This window comes from Rissa tridactyla, chromosome 2, assembly GCF_028500815.1.
Source record: "Rissa tridactyla isolate bRisTri1 chromosome 2, bRisTri1.patW.cur.20221130, whole genome shotgun sequence".
Taxonomy (NCBI): domain Eukaryota; kingdom Metazoa; phylum Chordata; class Aves; order Charadriiformes; family Laridae; genus Rissa; species Rissa tridactyla.
This window is the reverse complement of record NC_071467.1, coordinates 91,757,930-91,773,921: the sequence shown is the minus strand read 5'-3', so window position 1 is coordinate 91,773,921 and position 15,992 is coordinate 91,757,930. Positions and strand designations below refer to the sequence as shown.

Genomic DNA, 15,992 nt, shown 5'->3' with positions numbered 1-15,992 from the left:
AAGCGACGATGGTGTTGGAGAAGAGGCTCCCTCAGGTAGCCGTCACAGTTGAGCAATGAAAATCCCCTCCCCGTCCCAGATGGCAAATGAAGTGCTGTTAGATACATGTTGTGTTCCACCTTGTTGGCAAAGGATCTCTTATAGATAAATGTGTGAATTCCCATGTATGATGTTGAACATGCAGGATTATTACCGGGATTTGCATTGTTACAGAAAGATAAACTAAGGTGCCTTTTATGGTGGACCTTTTGCTGTGAATCCTTATCTTTACAAGTACATCTGAAAAATTCATAACTCTGCATCTGAGATAAGTCAAAAGACTTCCAGTGAATGATTTAGTTTTTGTGTGTCTGAACTGCAACCTATATTCTTGGAAGTCCTGTTTGAGAAGTTAGCTAAATATGCTTTCAGAAGTGTTCTTTTTCTTAACAGTCATAGGAGGAAAACAAGCTTTGAAAATAAAATGACAGTTAAAATGAGCGTTGACAATGCAAAGCAGTAGCGTATGATTATAGTGTTGTTTTAAATACACCCAGTAACATTTTTAATGCATCAGAAATGGTTATCTAACTTCCCTAATTGATCTTGTAACTTCTTATGATAGCTGACTAAGAAAACGTGGCTAACTTTGTGGAAGAAAAGCGTGCTTTTTACAGTTGTCCTTCTTGAATTTTGCCAATAATAAAACCCAAAACCATACCACAAACATGTTTTTTCTCTGAAATGCGTTCTGTTTGGTTTATCAACTAGGTAAAGAAAAATGATTGCATGGCATCAAAAGAAACTTTATCACAATTTTAGGTGGTAGCATCTGTTGAGAGAAAGGGAAGGGCAGGAGAAGGTGCGACTTAGTTTTAGTAGAAATGTAGGAAGAATGAGATTTTTAGTAAAGATGCTTCTATTTTAAAAAGCTTGCTATTGGGCCTTGGGATAAGCATGACTAAGCTATATGCTGGTGTCTTAGCAACAAAGCAGATGTGAAAACAGCGTTCTAAAATCTGGCTGCAAGATGATCTCTGCTTGTCTGAATAATGACGTGCCTTCCTCAAAGTCAATAAAACTGCACCGGTCTAGAGCAGTGTAGTGCGCGGTGGTAGATAAATGTCTTTAAGTTGGATATTTTCTTCTCATTCATTTTTGCTTCTTTACACAGGGAGTGAAGTATCTGTGCATTCCTGCTGCTGACTCACCCTCGCAGAACTTGTAAGTTTTCTTTAAAAATAAATCACAAAACCCCAGAAATCCCTCAGTACTGTGATGCCTGTTTACAATGAGCTGAAAGATTTGATTCTGGTCTCTTGCAAGTATTACACAGATGTGGTTTATAATCCATTAAGAAAACACAGTAACACTTGATTCCAGCCACTCTGGTTCAAACTCTGCTTCTTGTGTGTAAGGGTTTGTAGGAGAGTCAGTATGTAAACACTCTTCATTTGTGGCCTTAAACTTCAGGAATTCCGTAGTGATTCTGCTCCTAATTTAGCCCCAGTTTATTCTAGCCGTTGTGTTTTGTAAATCTTTTTGCTTGGCACTTCTTTTTTTTTTTTTTTTTGTTAGCGCTATCTCCAGCCATTAACAAAAAGAAAATATTTGGAAAAGGTGTGAAGCCTGGTGCTTCAAGGGTTGAAATAAATTCCTCACAGTGTGAGGATAAAGTCCTAGTGGGCAAACTACCGCTGCAGCTATGTGCTCTTGAACCTGCCTTAGAAGGCCCTACTGCTCTTAGTAGTTGGCTGGCATGGCAGGGAGATTCTCCCCTGCGGTGACTCTTGCCTTGAGGATATATGTACTGAAACTACGGTGTCTCAGCCTCGCTCTTTCTCATCTCTGCTAACGTTCACGAAATACGAATTGACTTGCCCTTGGTTTTAATGTTTTGAACCATTCAGCATAGCACGTCTGGATTCCAAAGAGAAATCAAAACAGGTTTTGTAAGAGAACTTGGATGGCGACCAACTCTTTCTTCTAGAGCTCACTGTTTATGTTGGGGAGAGGTGAGGGGGGTTTCAGCCACATCCTGCTACCAAGTTTTGTAGAGAAACAAGAATTTGAAAGAGGCCTGGTAGGTACGGAAGGAAATGCAGCGCTGCTTTTCTCTCACATCACAGCAATATTCCGGCTCATGCTTTCGGGGTATATTTTTAGAGTATGTGTTTCTCATACCCTAAAAAGATTCCAGCATGGCATTTGATGTGTGGTGATTTGCCTTTTCATTCTGTATTTCTGTCGTGATTTAAGGGGAAGGCAAAAAAAACCCAAAACCCACCACACACATCCTCAACCCATAACCCATGACAAAAAACACCCCCAAACCCTAAATTTCAAGACAGGTCTGTTATGAGAAAGCAGACAACTAATTGCCTTTGTCATGGGCAACTTTTGTGGACTTAATACTTAAAATAAATAAAAATAAATAAATGTAAAAAAATCCTTTTGGGAAGGAAATAAATATGAGATTAGAGGGAAACACTGACATATATTAATTGTTTGATGGTATTCTGAGATCTGTAGCATTTCTGAAAACATTTTGCAAATCCGCTTCCTTTGTTCATAGAGATCTGGATCAATTGGGGATGGAAATAGAAAGGATGGCATTTGTGATGAACGTTAATCAATGTACAGTTCAGCCTCTCCCTTGTACTTAAGTATCAAGGAATTATATTGAAAAAACCCCTCCGTTTGAGCTGTCTGGCACAGTACCAAAGCTCTCAAAGCGTCAGTAAGGAGATACAATATTTGCATGAGTATTGTTTCTGTTATGCTGCAGGCATCTAAAATACTTGCTTTGGTATCAGGTGGTTGCAAGCAAACGTCATTACTTCTAATACTGATACATTTTATCACTTAAAATAAAACTTGATGAGTAACTGACTTTTTTGCTTTATACAGTCCAGATCTTCAAGTAAAATCAAATCATGATGCTTGCAAATAGCAACGTTGCTTGCTTTGCGCATACAAACTTCTGAAAGCAAGAGGAAGCTGTCTTTGTTCAGTCTGAGGATTTGACAGAATCCTATCTAGGAGCGGTTAACCGTACTGCCTGCGCCCTCTGCGGAGGAAGGGATAGCTGGGGAACAGGAAAGAGAATGTGTCACTCTGCAACATCTTTGTATGTCTACCCTCCTCTTTCAAAAGAGGGATTCTGGTGGTGTCAGGAAAAAAAAAAGGCAAGCGCCATCCTGTATTTCAGGTCCTTGTGTTTTCTTTGCAATGGTTGACAGGCACAATTGACCAGATAAACACTGCTGTCTTGTCTGTCTCTCCCAACAGCAGGGTTGTTAGCAGCTTTGCTGCTACTTTGCAATGGCTGGCAGGTGGGTAAGGTCCAACTGAAAGCCTTTACCCACTGAATTTTGTGACGCTGAGCTTTGAATTCACTTCAGCTCAGTTTTTCTGAGGGGAAGCTTCTGATTTCTTATGTGTGTAATGCATATTTACTCCTAGTAAGCTTGTTTAGTGGAGCTCCCTTCCTCAGAGGAATGAATTTCCAGGGAAATACAGCAGGGATTCCCCTGTTAACATGTGCGTGTTCACTAAAGTGGCTCAAATCTTGCTTCTACTCCTGTTCTGCCCCTACCAAGCATAGGAATCAAGCAGTTGTTTTTGAGACTCAAGGTGCTTCCTAGCCATTAAATGAGTGTTTTCCCTGGACTGTGAGAATTTTACCTTAGGCCATTGACTTCTCCAGAAGTGTCATCTCATATAGAACCTGTTGCTAAAAAGGTAATTCTATAAAAATCAAGTCTTCCCTTCTTGTCCTGTTCCAGATAATTGTCTTAGGCTACGTGTTTCTAAGGAACTAATCTCCAACAGTCAGGTTGTTAGTGGTGGTGATACAGAAGCCAGATAACCTATTGAGAAATTTAGGTGGATTTTTGTTGTGTTTACATTGCCAAAGGAAAGAAACATTAAGATGCTTCTTCCTATGTGATTGGATGCTTTCTTTTTAACCTTTATAATATTTGTAGAGGTCTGACTAGCAACAAATGAATACATAGATCTGGTATCATAATTCTGCCCTCAGCCTAGTTTTGGATTATCCAGCTTGCTAATGTGTAAGTTTAGGTAACTTTTACAACATGCTGGTACGGGCAGTGTACTGGTTCTTCTTCCTGTGGTGTTTTCCCACTGTGAAGATGATGCAGTTCAGGACCCAGCTTTAAGCTGGGAGATGTAAAAGCCAGATAACATGTAATAAATTGTCTTGAAGTAACTGTTCAGTCCAACAAATAGGCTGCAAATCAACACATTTGTCAAGTGCTTTCCTGTTACAGATGGTAATCAACTGTTTTGCGGTTTATGTAAGACTTGCCATACTTCTTTGTGTCTGGCCCTTGCCACACAGCTAACTGGTCCTCAATCTTAGTTTTCATGAGAGACTCAGATACCATAGGGTTGTGGAGGAGTAGTACATTTCTCCTTCTCTCTGACTCAAGGCGAGGAGGGGCTATGGTTCTACAGAACAGCACGAAGTCTGGACTTGGCTATTTCTCTTCTCGTTTTCATGAGTGCCTGTAAACACTTACACTTGACAGTGTTTCAGCAGACCAAGTGTCAGCAATAAGGAAGGGCGAATAAAACTGAGTGAATGGAGTTCACTGCTAGCTATATTTAGTACCTTGCAAAGGTGTTATGCTCATTCACAGATATTTTTCAAACCAAAGCATTGAAGTGTTTAACCAAACCTTGTGCTACACCACTGAAGTGAATTCACTGGTGCTTGGAGCTGCGCTGTTGGCCAGACTTTCTAGAGAGAAAGAGGAAAAAATGGGTGTATGAGAAGATTGGGATGTTGTCAGTCCAGCCCTAACCAAGTTTCATTTGCCTGAATCCATTCAATCTTGGATAAGTGCTCCTTCATTTAACCCTATCCCCGCCAGAACCAGGACAGGTAGCATTCCAAAGCCTTTGCTTCGGGCCAGTTTCTGATCACTTCTGCAATTCCTGGATCGCTTCTGTGACCCTGCTCTGGCAGGGGGGTTGGACCAGATGATCTCCAGAGGTCCCTTCCAACACCTACCATTCTGTGATTCTGTGTGATTCATTGTGCAATAGCAACGCTTCTTGCACACACAGCCCAATGTCTCATTTGTCCTCTGAGCTCACTTATGTGGAGCTGCTTACGTCCTCCAGGAGGTCTGAGCACCATGGTTTATTAGAACTCAGACAGTGGAAATGTTTTGGAGTGGCAATCTGAGTAGAAATACATTTGTAAGGCGTCCTCCTGCTTCTTCACTCATCCCATGTACTTGATTGGTTTCTTGAGAAACATAAAATCCTGGGTTGACGTGCTGTCCTAAAGCTTGGGGTTGCATCATGCCTTGAGATTTTTCCAAATAAGTCACTCAACTCTTCTCCAGTTGTATTCTCCATGCCGTATCCAGTGATGCAAGAACTGCCTTGGAGAGGGATTCCTCGGCTTTGGGATTCCTCTTTATGGATATTTCAGCTTAGACATCATTGCCTTTGCAAGTTCCACAGGCACTGCCACTCTGTTGCATCACTGCTGTCCTCCTCTGGGTCTGAGTGTTTATAGTATCAGCAGCTGCACTGTTGGGCAGGAAGGAAAGCTTCCTTTTATGTGGGTATTCCTGATTTTTGTGTGGCTGCTGGTGCTGGGCTGAGGTTTTTTTCTTTTACTCTTGTGGTATAATATTCACCCTGAGAGGGGAAACATCTTGAATACAGGACGTTGTGTTTCATGGGTGTTGAGCGCAGTGTGCTTTCAGGTCCGTCTTTGCCAATAAGCCTGGTGCTGACCGCCCTTTAAGAAGCTCTCTCCTCTGTGTTGTGCACATTGCTGCTGCTTGGGAGCTTAAATTGCAAGAACACTCCAAGGCCACAGTGAACACCAGCTGTGTTGAACTAAGAGGTGCTGCTTGCATCCGTGATAAGTTGCAGGCAGCCCCAAAGGCTTTGCAGTCTGAAAGGCAGAGGCAGGGTGAGCAACTTGGGGATGGGAGGTAAAGAGGTGACACTGCAGATTTGCTGAGATGATGACAGCTGCCCACTACTTTCCTTCAGGCTTGCCCCACTTACAGCAAAGAGGCATGTGTAAAGGATAATGAGAGTACAAATCTTAAAGTTTGTAAACTGAGTCTTTATCTTCTCCACATTTTCTCCTACGCTGCTATAAAAAGAGGTGGGCTGTAGACGGGGTTGGCTAAGACCCTGAATAAGGGCAGCTAGCAAAAGTACTGCAGTCTGAGGGGAGGAGAGTGGAAGGAGCTGAAGAAGCCAGGGCTTGAACTGAGATTTTTTTTTTTTTATAGCAGGGGCAAAAGGGAAAGACTTCATATTGAAGGAAGAAAATTGTAACGTTTAGATGTGTCCTAGTACATGGTTTGAAGGAGGAGGTGAAGTCAAAATTAAGCTTAAGTTTGAATAGTGGGTAGCGGATGCCTCTTTGTGAGAGTCGATGTAGCTTAAGAACTGTTTATGTAGCTGTGCTGAGTTCCATTTGACATCTGAGCATATGCAAGAACATATGAGGCCAAGTTGCTAGTTTAAAGAGGAATAAAACACAAAGTGAAATACAGATTTGACAGTCATCAGAATAAAATGTTAGTGTTTATCACATTGTAGTACCTAAGATACCAATTTCCTCTTTGGGTAGAGTGGAGAATAACTATGCCAGTGAGTATTGTGTTTCATTGGCAGACACTAACTTTTACCTTGTATGACCTGTCTTCAGTTCAAAATTCTAGAAACAGCGTTAAATGAGCTTTCGGGTCTGTTTCTCTCTTTCTAAGTAGCGATTTTACTAAATAGAGCACTTTCTTTATTCCCCTTCTGCTTCTGTTTTCAGGGCAAGGCATTTCAGAGAGAGCATCAAATTTATCCATGAGTGCCGACTTACAGGTGAAGGCTGCCTAGTTCATTGGTACGTATACCACTGGCTAAAAAAAATTCTTAAAGGTTTCTCTACCTTGAGTGGATGTTCATCATTTTAATGATAAGTTAGTGTTCATCTCCATATTACAATCCTCTTGGACTGAAATGGCCCCTTTATTTGAAGAGCCCCAGAAGATTTGCAAATGCTATTAAAGCTTCATTCTAGGCCTTTTGAGTCACTAGTGTAGTTGACTAGAGATGCATTGACTAGAGACGTATTATTTATTTCCCATTATTTTAATCCCTGTATTTTGAAAGATGATTTCCATCCAAGTTCCTATAACAGCTTTTTTGGTGACTTCAGAGTTGCTAAAAAAGAATTTTCTTCTGAACAGAAATTGATTTTTTTTTTCTTTTTTTTTCTTTAGACTGCTGAAGCATTCAGACGTTGCATTTGTTAATAGCGAGTCTCTGATTGGAGAGATGCTTCTGGGACTGTAGAGAATAGAAAAGGAAATCCCACCCTGGGTTTTTTCTTGCTCTGCTATCGGTTGTAGTCTTTGTGCTGTATGTCCAAGTGACATATCTGAGTCTATATCTGTAATCAGAGTCATCTCGTGGTTTGAACACTGGACTTGTATGCAGGCCCTGAGCATAAATCCTCAGTTTGCTCCTGACTCATGATAGGGCTGTGCAAAAGTCATTTGGTCAGTCTCCATGTATGTATGTAAAACAGGGATAATTTGTCTGAATTCTGATAGAATTTTAAAAAACACAAATATTTAAGTTTCTGAAGCATTTCAAAAGCACAAAATGTTCTCGATATGCTAAGTGAAAGTCTGGCACAAATGTAACTCAAACACATTCTTAATACTCACAATAGTAGTGGTTGTGAGGGTTTTTTTTTTTCTCCAGCGCTGTCAAACCAGTAATAGTGAACGATTCTTACTTTATCCCAGTGTTTCACGTTGGGGAAACTGGAGTATTGAGAGTTGAAGTTGCACAGTGCATCGATAGCAGAAAGAGAAAAGAGCTCAAGCAACCAGAGACACGTACTTTAACAGTTCAGTTAAAGTTCATTTCAGCCCCATGAAATTGAAGCCTTGATTCATGGTGGAGAGGGAACGGTCTTATTTCACTGCTCTTATCTATACAGGCAGAAGAAAGTGGGTGACATTTCCAGCTTGTTAAAAACCAAATCTAACTTAAAATGTGTACACTGTCCCCTGGTTTTGTGCAGACTTAATACTTATTTCTTTCTTTGCAGTCTCTTATGAATTACTACTCAGAACCCACTTTCTCGACATTGTCATAGGTTTGTTCTGATGCATTTGAAAAAGCAGCACCACAACCTTTTAATTCAAATAGTGTAATTTTCTTCCTGGTGGCAAGTAACACAGCAGTCTGCTATGATGCTGGGAAGGGATGCTTTCAACTGTGATAGATAAAGTACAGCACTACTTCAATTTATTGCACCTCCTTTTTCATGCAGCCTTGCAGGTGTCTCCAGGAGTGTAACGTTGGTGGTTGCCTACATCATGACCATCACAGACTTTGGTTGGGAAGATGCACTGTCTGTTGTCCGCGCAGCAAGATCCTGTGCCAATCCTAACATGGGCTTTCAGAGGCAGCTACAGGACTTTGAAAAACATGATGTTGATCAGGTAAACGCACTACAGACAAATGAGCTGTGAAACACAACACAAGCCTAAATTTCAGATCATGGGCTATTTCTCATTATTTTGAGGCCTGGGTGGTTTATCTGACTCCCTGTTTTTCTTTGAGGGAATGGCTTCTTTGCGAAGCCCTCTCCACATGGGAGGTGCGAATAGAACTGAAGGTATCAGGGAATGCTGGATGGGAGAAGAGACAATGCACAACATCTAAATACACCTCCTGCCCAGCTGTGCTTTCAATCCAGGGATTGCTTCATGTATGCTAAGACATAATACAAGACTGACACCTTTAGAGGGGTAAAAACTAAAGACTGAGTTCCTCAGAATGCAGCAGAAAGACCAACCTATAAGTACCAGTTGCATAAAAATAGTGTGGTTTCCCCCCAGTACCTTTATTTGGAATAGTGAGCAGGAAAAGAAATCATAATCAGAAATCTTTGCTATCCAGGAGTTAAGTCGTAATGAGAACCTAGTTTGTGTTGTGTTCTCCCCCACCTTCTGTGGCTGAGACTTAATAAATTTTCTGATGTGTAGAACAGTCTCAAATCTGACCCTTTTTTTCTTCTTAGCCTTTGAAGGCTTTGTAGGACTAAGAGAATTGAGGGAACAGTAAGACTGCAAGGTGGTTTTCATAAAGCAAAAATTAGTTTCTTACTCCAAAAAAGAACCATCCCACGCAAAAGACCTGCTCTCCGTGGGTGATCGGTGACTTCCACTTATGACAACCTGCTCTGGCTGTCCCCTCTGTTTTCCATTGCTCAGCATGTTGCTGTTCTCTGGGCTTTTGCGCCTATTGTGCTTATTAAAAACCAACGACAACAAAGGCAAACCAAAATCGGAAAGCAAAATACATAAGGCAAAGGATGTTGGTTTGTTTTTTTTTTTGTTGTGTGTTTTTTTTTTTATTCCATTCCTGTCATTCTGCTGCAGAAAGCTCAGAGTTTAGAAATTACCATTTGTTTTGCATGATGCAGTTTGCAACTGTAAATATTTGTGTTTTTTTTAATATTTAACTGAATGTTTCCTGGATCGTTTGGAACTGGCGTAAATGGTAGAGTAACCGATTTTTAAGAGACAAAAGTCAGAGGGGGACTTTCCAGACTTGTCTCCTTCCTCCCTTACAGTCATTTCTACTCTAATTGGTCTGGGCTAACAGCAGTGACAATTAAGGCTATATGCAAATAGCCTGATAAAGACAGTAACGTCTCTTTTTTTCATCCACCATGGACGGCACATTCTGCCTTTTTTCACTGAGGGGGAGGCAGTAGGTTGCAAAAAAGAAATATCCACCTGTAGTCACTGGTTGCGCTGTAGTTTCCTACTGTCTCTTAACAGCAACCACATCCTTAGCAGGTGTCTGTTTACACACCTGATTTCAGTGGAATAATGCCATCTGCCAAGGGCGTGAACTTTTTTCTGATTTCAGCAGCATGGGTGTTTTGCTGTGCCACTGTAGGGTGGTATCCTGTGGGGTTTCTGGAATGGGCTCTTTTAGATCTTGATCTTACAGGAAGGGGTCCCTAAGGTCGTAACATGGTTTGCACCGATTCCAAACTTCTAAGTGGTAGCCTGAGGCTTCAGATTTGACTCGGAACTTTATGATCTTTTAGGAATGGGAGGGAGTAACTGTGGTGAGGTCTTGTCTCCCAATGTCCTAGTAAATGGTCTTATGGATAAAGCTGTCCATGAGCCCCGAACAGGACAAAGCTATGAAAGTTAAGGCTTGAAAAATGACCACAGGAATATTATCCCCACTGGGACAGAACAGTTGGGCTCTGTGTGCAGAGCGGAGCAACAAGATTGTCAAGAATGACTAAGTGGACTCAAATTCTTCAACTGGCAAAGAAATGACAGAAGGGTATGATAAAGGTCTATAAAGTTGAGTGGAATAGAGAAAGTGAACAGGCATGATTTCCGCTCTTCCCTGTTATGTGAGAGAGCTGTCAATTGACAGGTCCCAGTCAAGGAAAAGGAGGGGGTTTTATACAATATATGCTTATAGAGCTTGTTGGCATCCAGATATCTTGTGGCAAAAATTTGGTGATTCAGAAAGTGATCTCATGTCAGAAAAATTCATTATTTGTTATCAAACACAAAGATACTGCCTCAGCCTCTGAAAGTGCCTGAGCTGAAAATTGCTAGAAGCTTAAGAAATGAGCAGGGTAGAGGTCGCAGCATTATTGCCTTGCCATTGCCTGGCTACTCTCATGCGAGGATACAGAGACTGACCTTCAGCTGGACCTGGTACATCTGTTACCGTGTACCATATTCAGTTATTTGTATCAATAACATACAGGGTCCTATTGTATAGCTTTTAAAGCTCCTGGTCTTTTTCTTTCTAAAAGATACCTTTCCTGATTATCTACAGTATGCTTTTTTACTACTTCGTAGTTTGTGGGCTCAGGTTGAAAGACCCCAGATGAGTGCTTCACTTTCTGATCTTCATCCTTTTTGTGGCCTGTTGTGACTTGGGCGAGTTGGCTGATCAATATTAGCTCCCATGCTTATTCATCTCATTGTATATGCAACAGGAAGAGGGTGCTTTTAAGTCCAGGACTTGCCTGGTGGGTGTTTCTTACTCCGTTTTACTCCAGTCAGCCAAGCTGTTGAGCAAGTGTGTCATTTTAGGGGATATAAGGGATCTCTGTGATTTCAAATGTGTGTTCCTGTGCTTATGTATTCTGTGCTGGTATTGAAGGACATGTAATATTTGGAGCACTCTTCTTTAAACTACTTGTGTTCTTAAAGGCTCTTGAAATTCTGTAGGACGGGAGGGAGTATTACCTCTGCATCAGTCTCATGTTATTGTTTCATCATATTGTATATGTGTGTTCAATTTCTGCAGTTCAGGCAGTGGCTGAAAGAAGAATACGGGGAAAACTCTTCTCAGGATCTGCAAGAAGCCAAAAATCTTCTGAGCAAATATAAAGAGCAGGCAGAGTTGCAGCAGAATACTGGAGGAAGACAGTGGAATAACAACTTCTCATCTGTGCCGTCTCTCTCATACAGTAACTACACAACAGAGACCTAATCGTAGGAGGTTGATTTTTCTTCTTTCTACCTTTGAAAAACATCTTGCCATAATTTCCATCCCATCTTCAAGACTCAGCAGTAATCATGCAAACAGTTGATTTGTAGAAAGCTTCTTGATGAAAATACTACATTATGTGTGTGTGTGTGTGAGTGTGTTTCACACAGTTTTATAATTTGGGCAGGATCAAGCTCTCTGTGTGTCCAGAGACGATCCAGTTACTGTAGCTGAGCCAGTTTGTCAGCCGGCCACAGCTATTATCCCCTTATGCCCACATTGCCTGGCATTTGCTGTGAGGTTAGCTCAACTCCTTTCATTGTAGGCTAGCAAAGGGCTCTGAGAGATGAAGTCTGGTGATTCAAGCTGTGGCAGTTTGACGTCTCTGCACTATTAACGTGGCAAAAATATTATTGCACCTGAAGAAGGGAACTCAAGTCCGTGTCTCTGCTGCTCCTGTTCGCAGTCCATTGGCAGGTAATACTGTGGGGGTGGGCTTGAACTTGAATGCTAGGCTGCAAACTGGAGCAGGCGAGATATGGGTACGCGTACCTTTCTACCAACAGTAGCATCTAGGAGAGAAGTGGGACAGACAGCTCTGAGTAATAACACCTTCAACTGCCACAGCTGTACTTGCTTCAGTGCACGTGAGACAGAGCTGTCGGTAGAACTGCCACAGTCCAAGAGCACTGAGACTGTTACACAGCTCAGCTGATGTGCAGTGATTTAAGCCGTGGTCCCTTGATTGTGCATCTGGTCTCCCAACATAAGCTTCTCTGGAGAATAGTTTATCAGGTCTCCAGTGCCGCTGAACTTCATTCCCCGTGGAACACGTGCCTCTTCAACACACGCCCCTGCGCACATGATAACGTGTCTCCAAAGAGTGGGCTCGGTGTGAGTGCGAGCACCTGTTTCTTTGCTTGTGCTGTGGTTTGCTCTTTGACTTCAGCTACCTCAAAAATGCTGTTCTTGTCATTGTGGTTGTAAATGCAACCTTGAAAATTGCCTTGTGTAATCTTAATCTGACACTGAGTGAAGTAAGTGGGAGGGGGTGTGTGTGTGCGAGAGTGTGTGTGCGCATGTATATTTCACAAATGTCTGTACTTGAGAGTTCTATTGTTTTCTTTTAAAATTGCCCATATTTCTCACTGGTTTAAAAATTGAGTTGTTTGACTTCAACTTTCTGCCATTTTAAAACCACTATATATTTTGCGGTGATCAGATTTGTAGGAATGTCTTTGTAAAATATATTTTAAACTAGGTTAAAACTAGGGTCTGTATTCTGCTCTTGGTAACATTGTGCGTTTCTGGAATGGAGCCATTGCCTGACTCAAGTGTATTCGAAGAGTGTAACTTCAAATATGTCACCAGGGATGCTGGGCAGCGTATTGATTTCCGATCGTGTAATGGGGGGGTGGCACTGATGCCAAGATCATGGTTTCTTATCTTTGACTCAGAGGCTGAAAGGCCTGTTTTTCTTGAAGATTACAGAAAATAAAAAACACCTCCCAATCAGCCAGGATATTTAAAAAAGAGAAACAAAAAACCCCCCTCACTTGTTTAAGTGTGGTGTGTATATCATGCTAAAAGCTGAGCACTGAGCGAGAAGCAGTCAGCATACTAAATAGGCTGTTGTCTCTTTCAGTTTCTTTGGTACTCTGACCTCCCATCCCTTCATGAAATTCTTCTTCAGGTGATTTCCTGCTTGCTTTGGGTGGCAGTGAATTCTTTGGATGGGAGCAAGGCTTTTGGGGTCAAGTAAGCTCTGGCTGTTTAATATCTGTTGTTAAGTATCTTTAAAAAAATATATGTTATGGCTTGTGAAATATGGATCTTGCATATCAGTAATTGCCAAAAAGGAAAAAAAGGGAATGGGGTGGAACCGGCTTGACCGTTTCATCTGAGTCCAGGCCTTCATCAGGGTTCTCATTGCACTAAGGGCTTTAAGTGTACTGAACACAGCGAGAGCAGGATAATCGTGTCTGTGTTGCAGTAAGGGATGCTGCTGGATTTGGGAAAAGTGCTGGAATTGACTTTGTTTTCAAGCTTGTAGCTAAATTAACCACTACCTATTTGGGACACCCAGCAAGTGCTCTGTGTTTGCCTGGTAACAGAAGTATTTGGCTTTTCTCAAAGACGTTGATCTGCAAATAATTGTCTGTTTAGGAATTCCAGCAGAGCAGTGCCCGCGCTGACAGTCCCCTCTGTGCTCTGAGGGCAGATGCGGTAATTGGGAAAACACTTTCCTCTGTAACAGGGTCTGACACATGTTCAGGATACTGGCCCGTTTCTTCAACCCTCTACTCCTGATAGGATGTGTAGTGCAGCTTCAGAAGCGCTCTGCCTATGCTCTTGCAGGTCTCCGGTCAGTCCATCCTGTAGCTGACTTGCCAGCACTTATGTATCCCGTAACACTTTTGGCACTCTCGTCCTTGTGGTAGTAACCTTATGAGTGCTGGTAAGTTGACTATTCTTTTTTCCGTTCTGACAAATACAAGGCAGAACGGGAGACATCTGTTAATGATCGTGTGTCCAAGATTATTCTGTGCTGGCTATTTTTTAATAGCTTGGTTATCCCTAAAGAGTCAGTCCCACAAACAGCATTTTTTTTAGTATTTTTTTTTTCTAGAACTGAATTTGTCTTTAGGGCCATATAGCCACGTCAGTGTGCGTTATGCTGCAGCTCAAAAGCAGATACAGGGTAAAGCAGGAAGATGGAGAGAGTGCCATATTCTCAGCAAGTGGAAGTGCTTCCTCTTTTAAAAAGTCAGAAGAGGTACTGTCTGTAGTCTCTGGCTTCTACATCTTGTTCGATGGTCTGTATGTACTGCATACCGCATTTAAAAGCCGTAAAAGAGCAACAGCAGTCTAAGAAAACGTGGTTCTCGTTTGTCCATGTAGGGAGCAGAATGATAGTTCACAAGGTGTGGAAGAGAGAGTAGCTACAGGTCTCACCTTTGGCCTTTTAGAAAGCGAGAGAAGCTAACACAGACTGAGGACGTGACATGATTTGTCTTCCAACCAGCCTTTCAGTGGCAGTTTGTAGGACTTCCCAGGTATCTGGAACATGACTAGACCCCAGTCCACCTCTTAATAGCTGGTCTTTGTAGTGTAGATGATGCATTCAGTTATTTTGTTCCCGTGCTTCAAAACATTGTCCTCATTTTGATGTTCACTGGAAAATGTATGAAGTTTATAACACCTTATTGGATATCCAGATTTGAAATGTAAATTGATTTTTGGGGGGCTAAACTTGATATCCATGTGTGATTATAAACAAACGTTTAGTGTTACACAATGTAGGTAATGGGTAAATGCATTAGTATTTATTACCTTGATTTTTAACCTGGAAAGAGTTGCTTCCTTACATTTTGTGGTTGAGTGGGAAGATATGGCAAATCATATCTCTGTTTTTTAAAGAGGACAGTAATAACATTGGTTGCTATAATGGCCACTGCCTATAAAGAAGTCAGTGAAAAATTATAGTAATTACTTCAGCTAGTTTAAAAACTCTAAACCTGGTAAGCTTCTTGATTCTCTGTCTTCCTCTTCCTGGGCATCTTAGCGAAGCCTTGATTGCTTTTTCCAAATGTTTGTATTTAATACGTTCTACAATTTTTTTATAAATAAAAGTAAATGTTAACACCTGATCTGCTTGTGTATTTCTTGAAATAAATAATAGTCTCTGGAAGATTTCTACTCACTGTTTGCATCCTTGTAAGTACAGTAAGAGCACAAGGCGAACTCATTTTGGTATTTAGAGTACTTTTTTCTCCTGCACACAGACTTCTTGATTTCCCCTCTCTTCACCAAGTTCTTTCAGGTGAGTTCAAGAATCTGCAGCACAAGCATCTCTTGATAGTAGTCCCACAAGAGGATGTTGCATGTTGCTCTCTTATTGCTGCTGGCCCATCATCATTGCAACAGGGTAAGTGGTGAATCCAAATTTTTGTATTCTTCTGAAATACATTCTTTTCCCATAGCACAGTGGTTTGGGGCTTAGTTAACTGTAAAACTCGGCTGGTTTACAGACAGCCAAGTCTCAAGGCTCTCAGTAGTAGTTTGTCAGAGGAAGCTGATGTAAGTGGCAGATGATGACTCCTGCGGAGGGAAAAAAAATAAAACTTACAGTGTAAGGGGGGCAAAAAGCCCCATTTAAATTCCCACAGATAACACACTGAATTTCTGGTTTGACACTACCTTTGCTAAGAGGGTAATTCTGGCATTTGAACAATCAACAAAAAAAAAAAAACCCTACCAACCTGAAAGTATGATCAGTCATGCCTAAGTAGCCAGGTCTCATGGCCACTCTAGTTGTTGGTGAAGGCTGAACTTTGTTCTTGCAGTGGGACTCCCATCATGAAGGCAAAGTTAGATGGTCAGGCCCAATGGGGTTTTGGGTCTCTTCTTTTTGCCCTCTCCTCCCCCTCCCACCTCTTGTTAGTTTATAGACT

General features: G+C 41.5%; 1 protein-coding gene across 2 annotated transcripts in view; it reads left to right on the top strand.

Annotated features, from left to right (window-relative positions):
• DUSP22 (dual specificity phosphatase 22) overlaps nucleotides 1–15,188 on the top strand; it is a 45,482-nt gene extending 30,294 nt beyond the window's left edge. For both annotated transcript variants that reach the window (XM_054190485.1, XM_054190486.1), the window contains exons 4-7: nucleotides 1,154–1,203; nucleotides 6,809–6,883; nucleotides 8,327–8,498; nucleotides 11,356–15,188. In XM_054190485.1, the coding sequence (XP_054046460.1) occupies nucleotides 1,154–1,203; nucleotides 6,809–6,883; nucleotides 8,327–8,498; nucleotides 11,356–11,541 (483 nt within the window). In that variant the 3' untranslated portion in view covers nucleotides 11,542–15,188. The remainder of the gene's footprint in view (nucleotides 1–1,153; nucleotides 1,204–6,808; nucleotides 6,884–8,326; nucleotides 8,499–11,355) is intronic.
• Nucleotides 15,189–15,992: the final 804 nt, after the last annotated feature.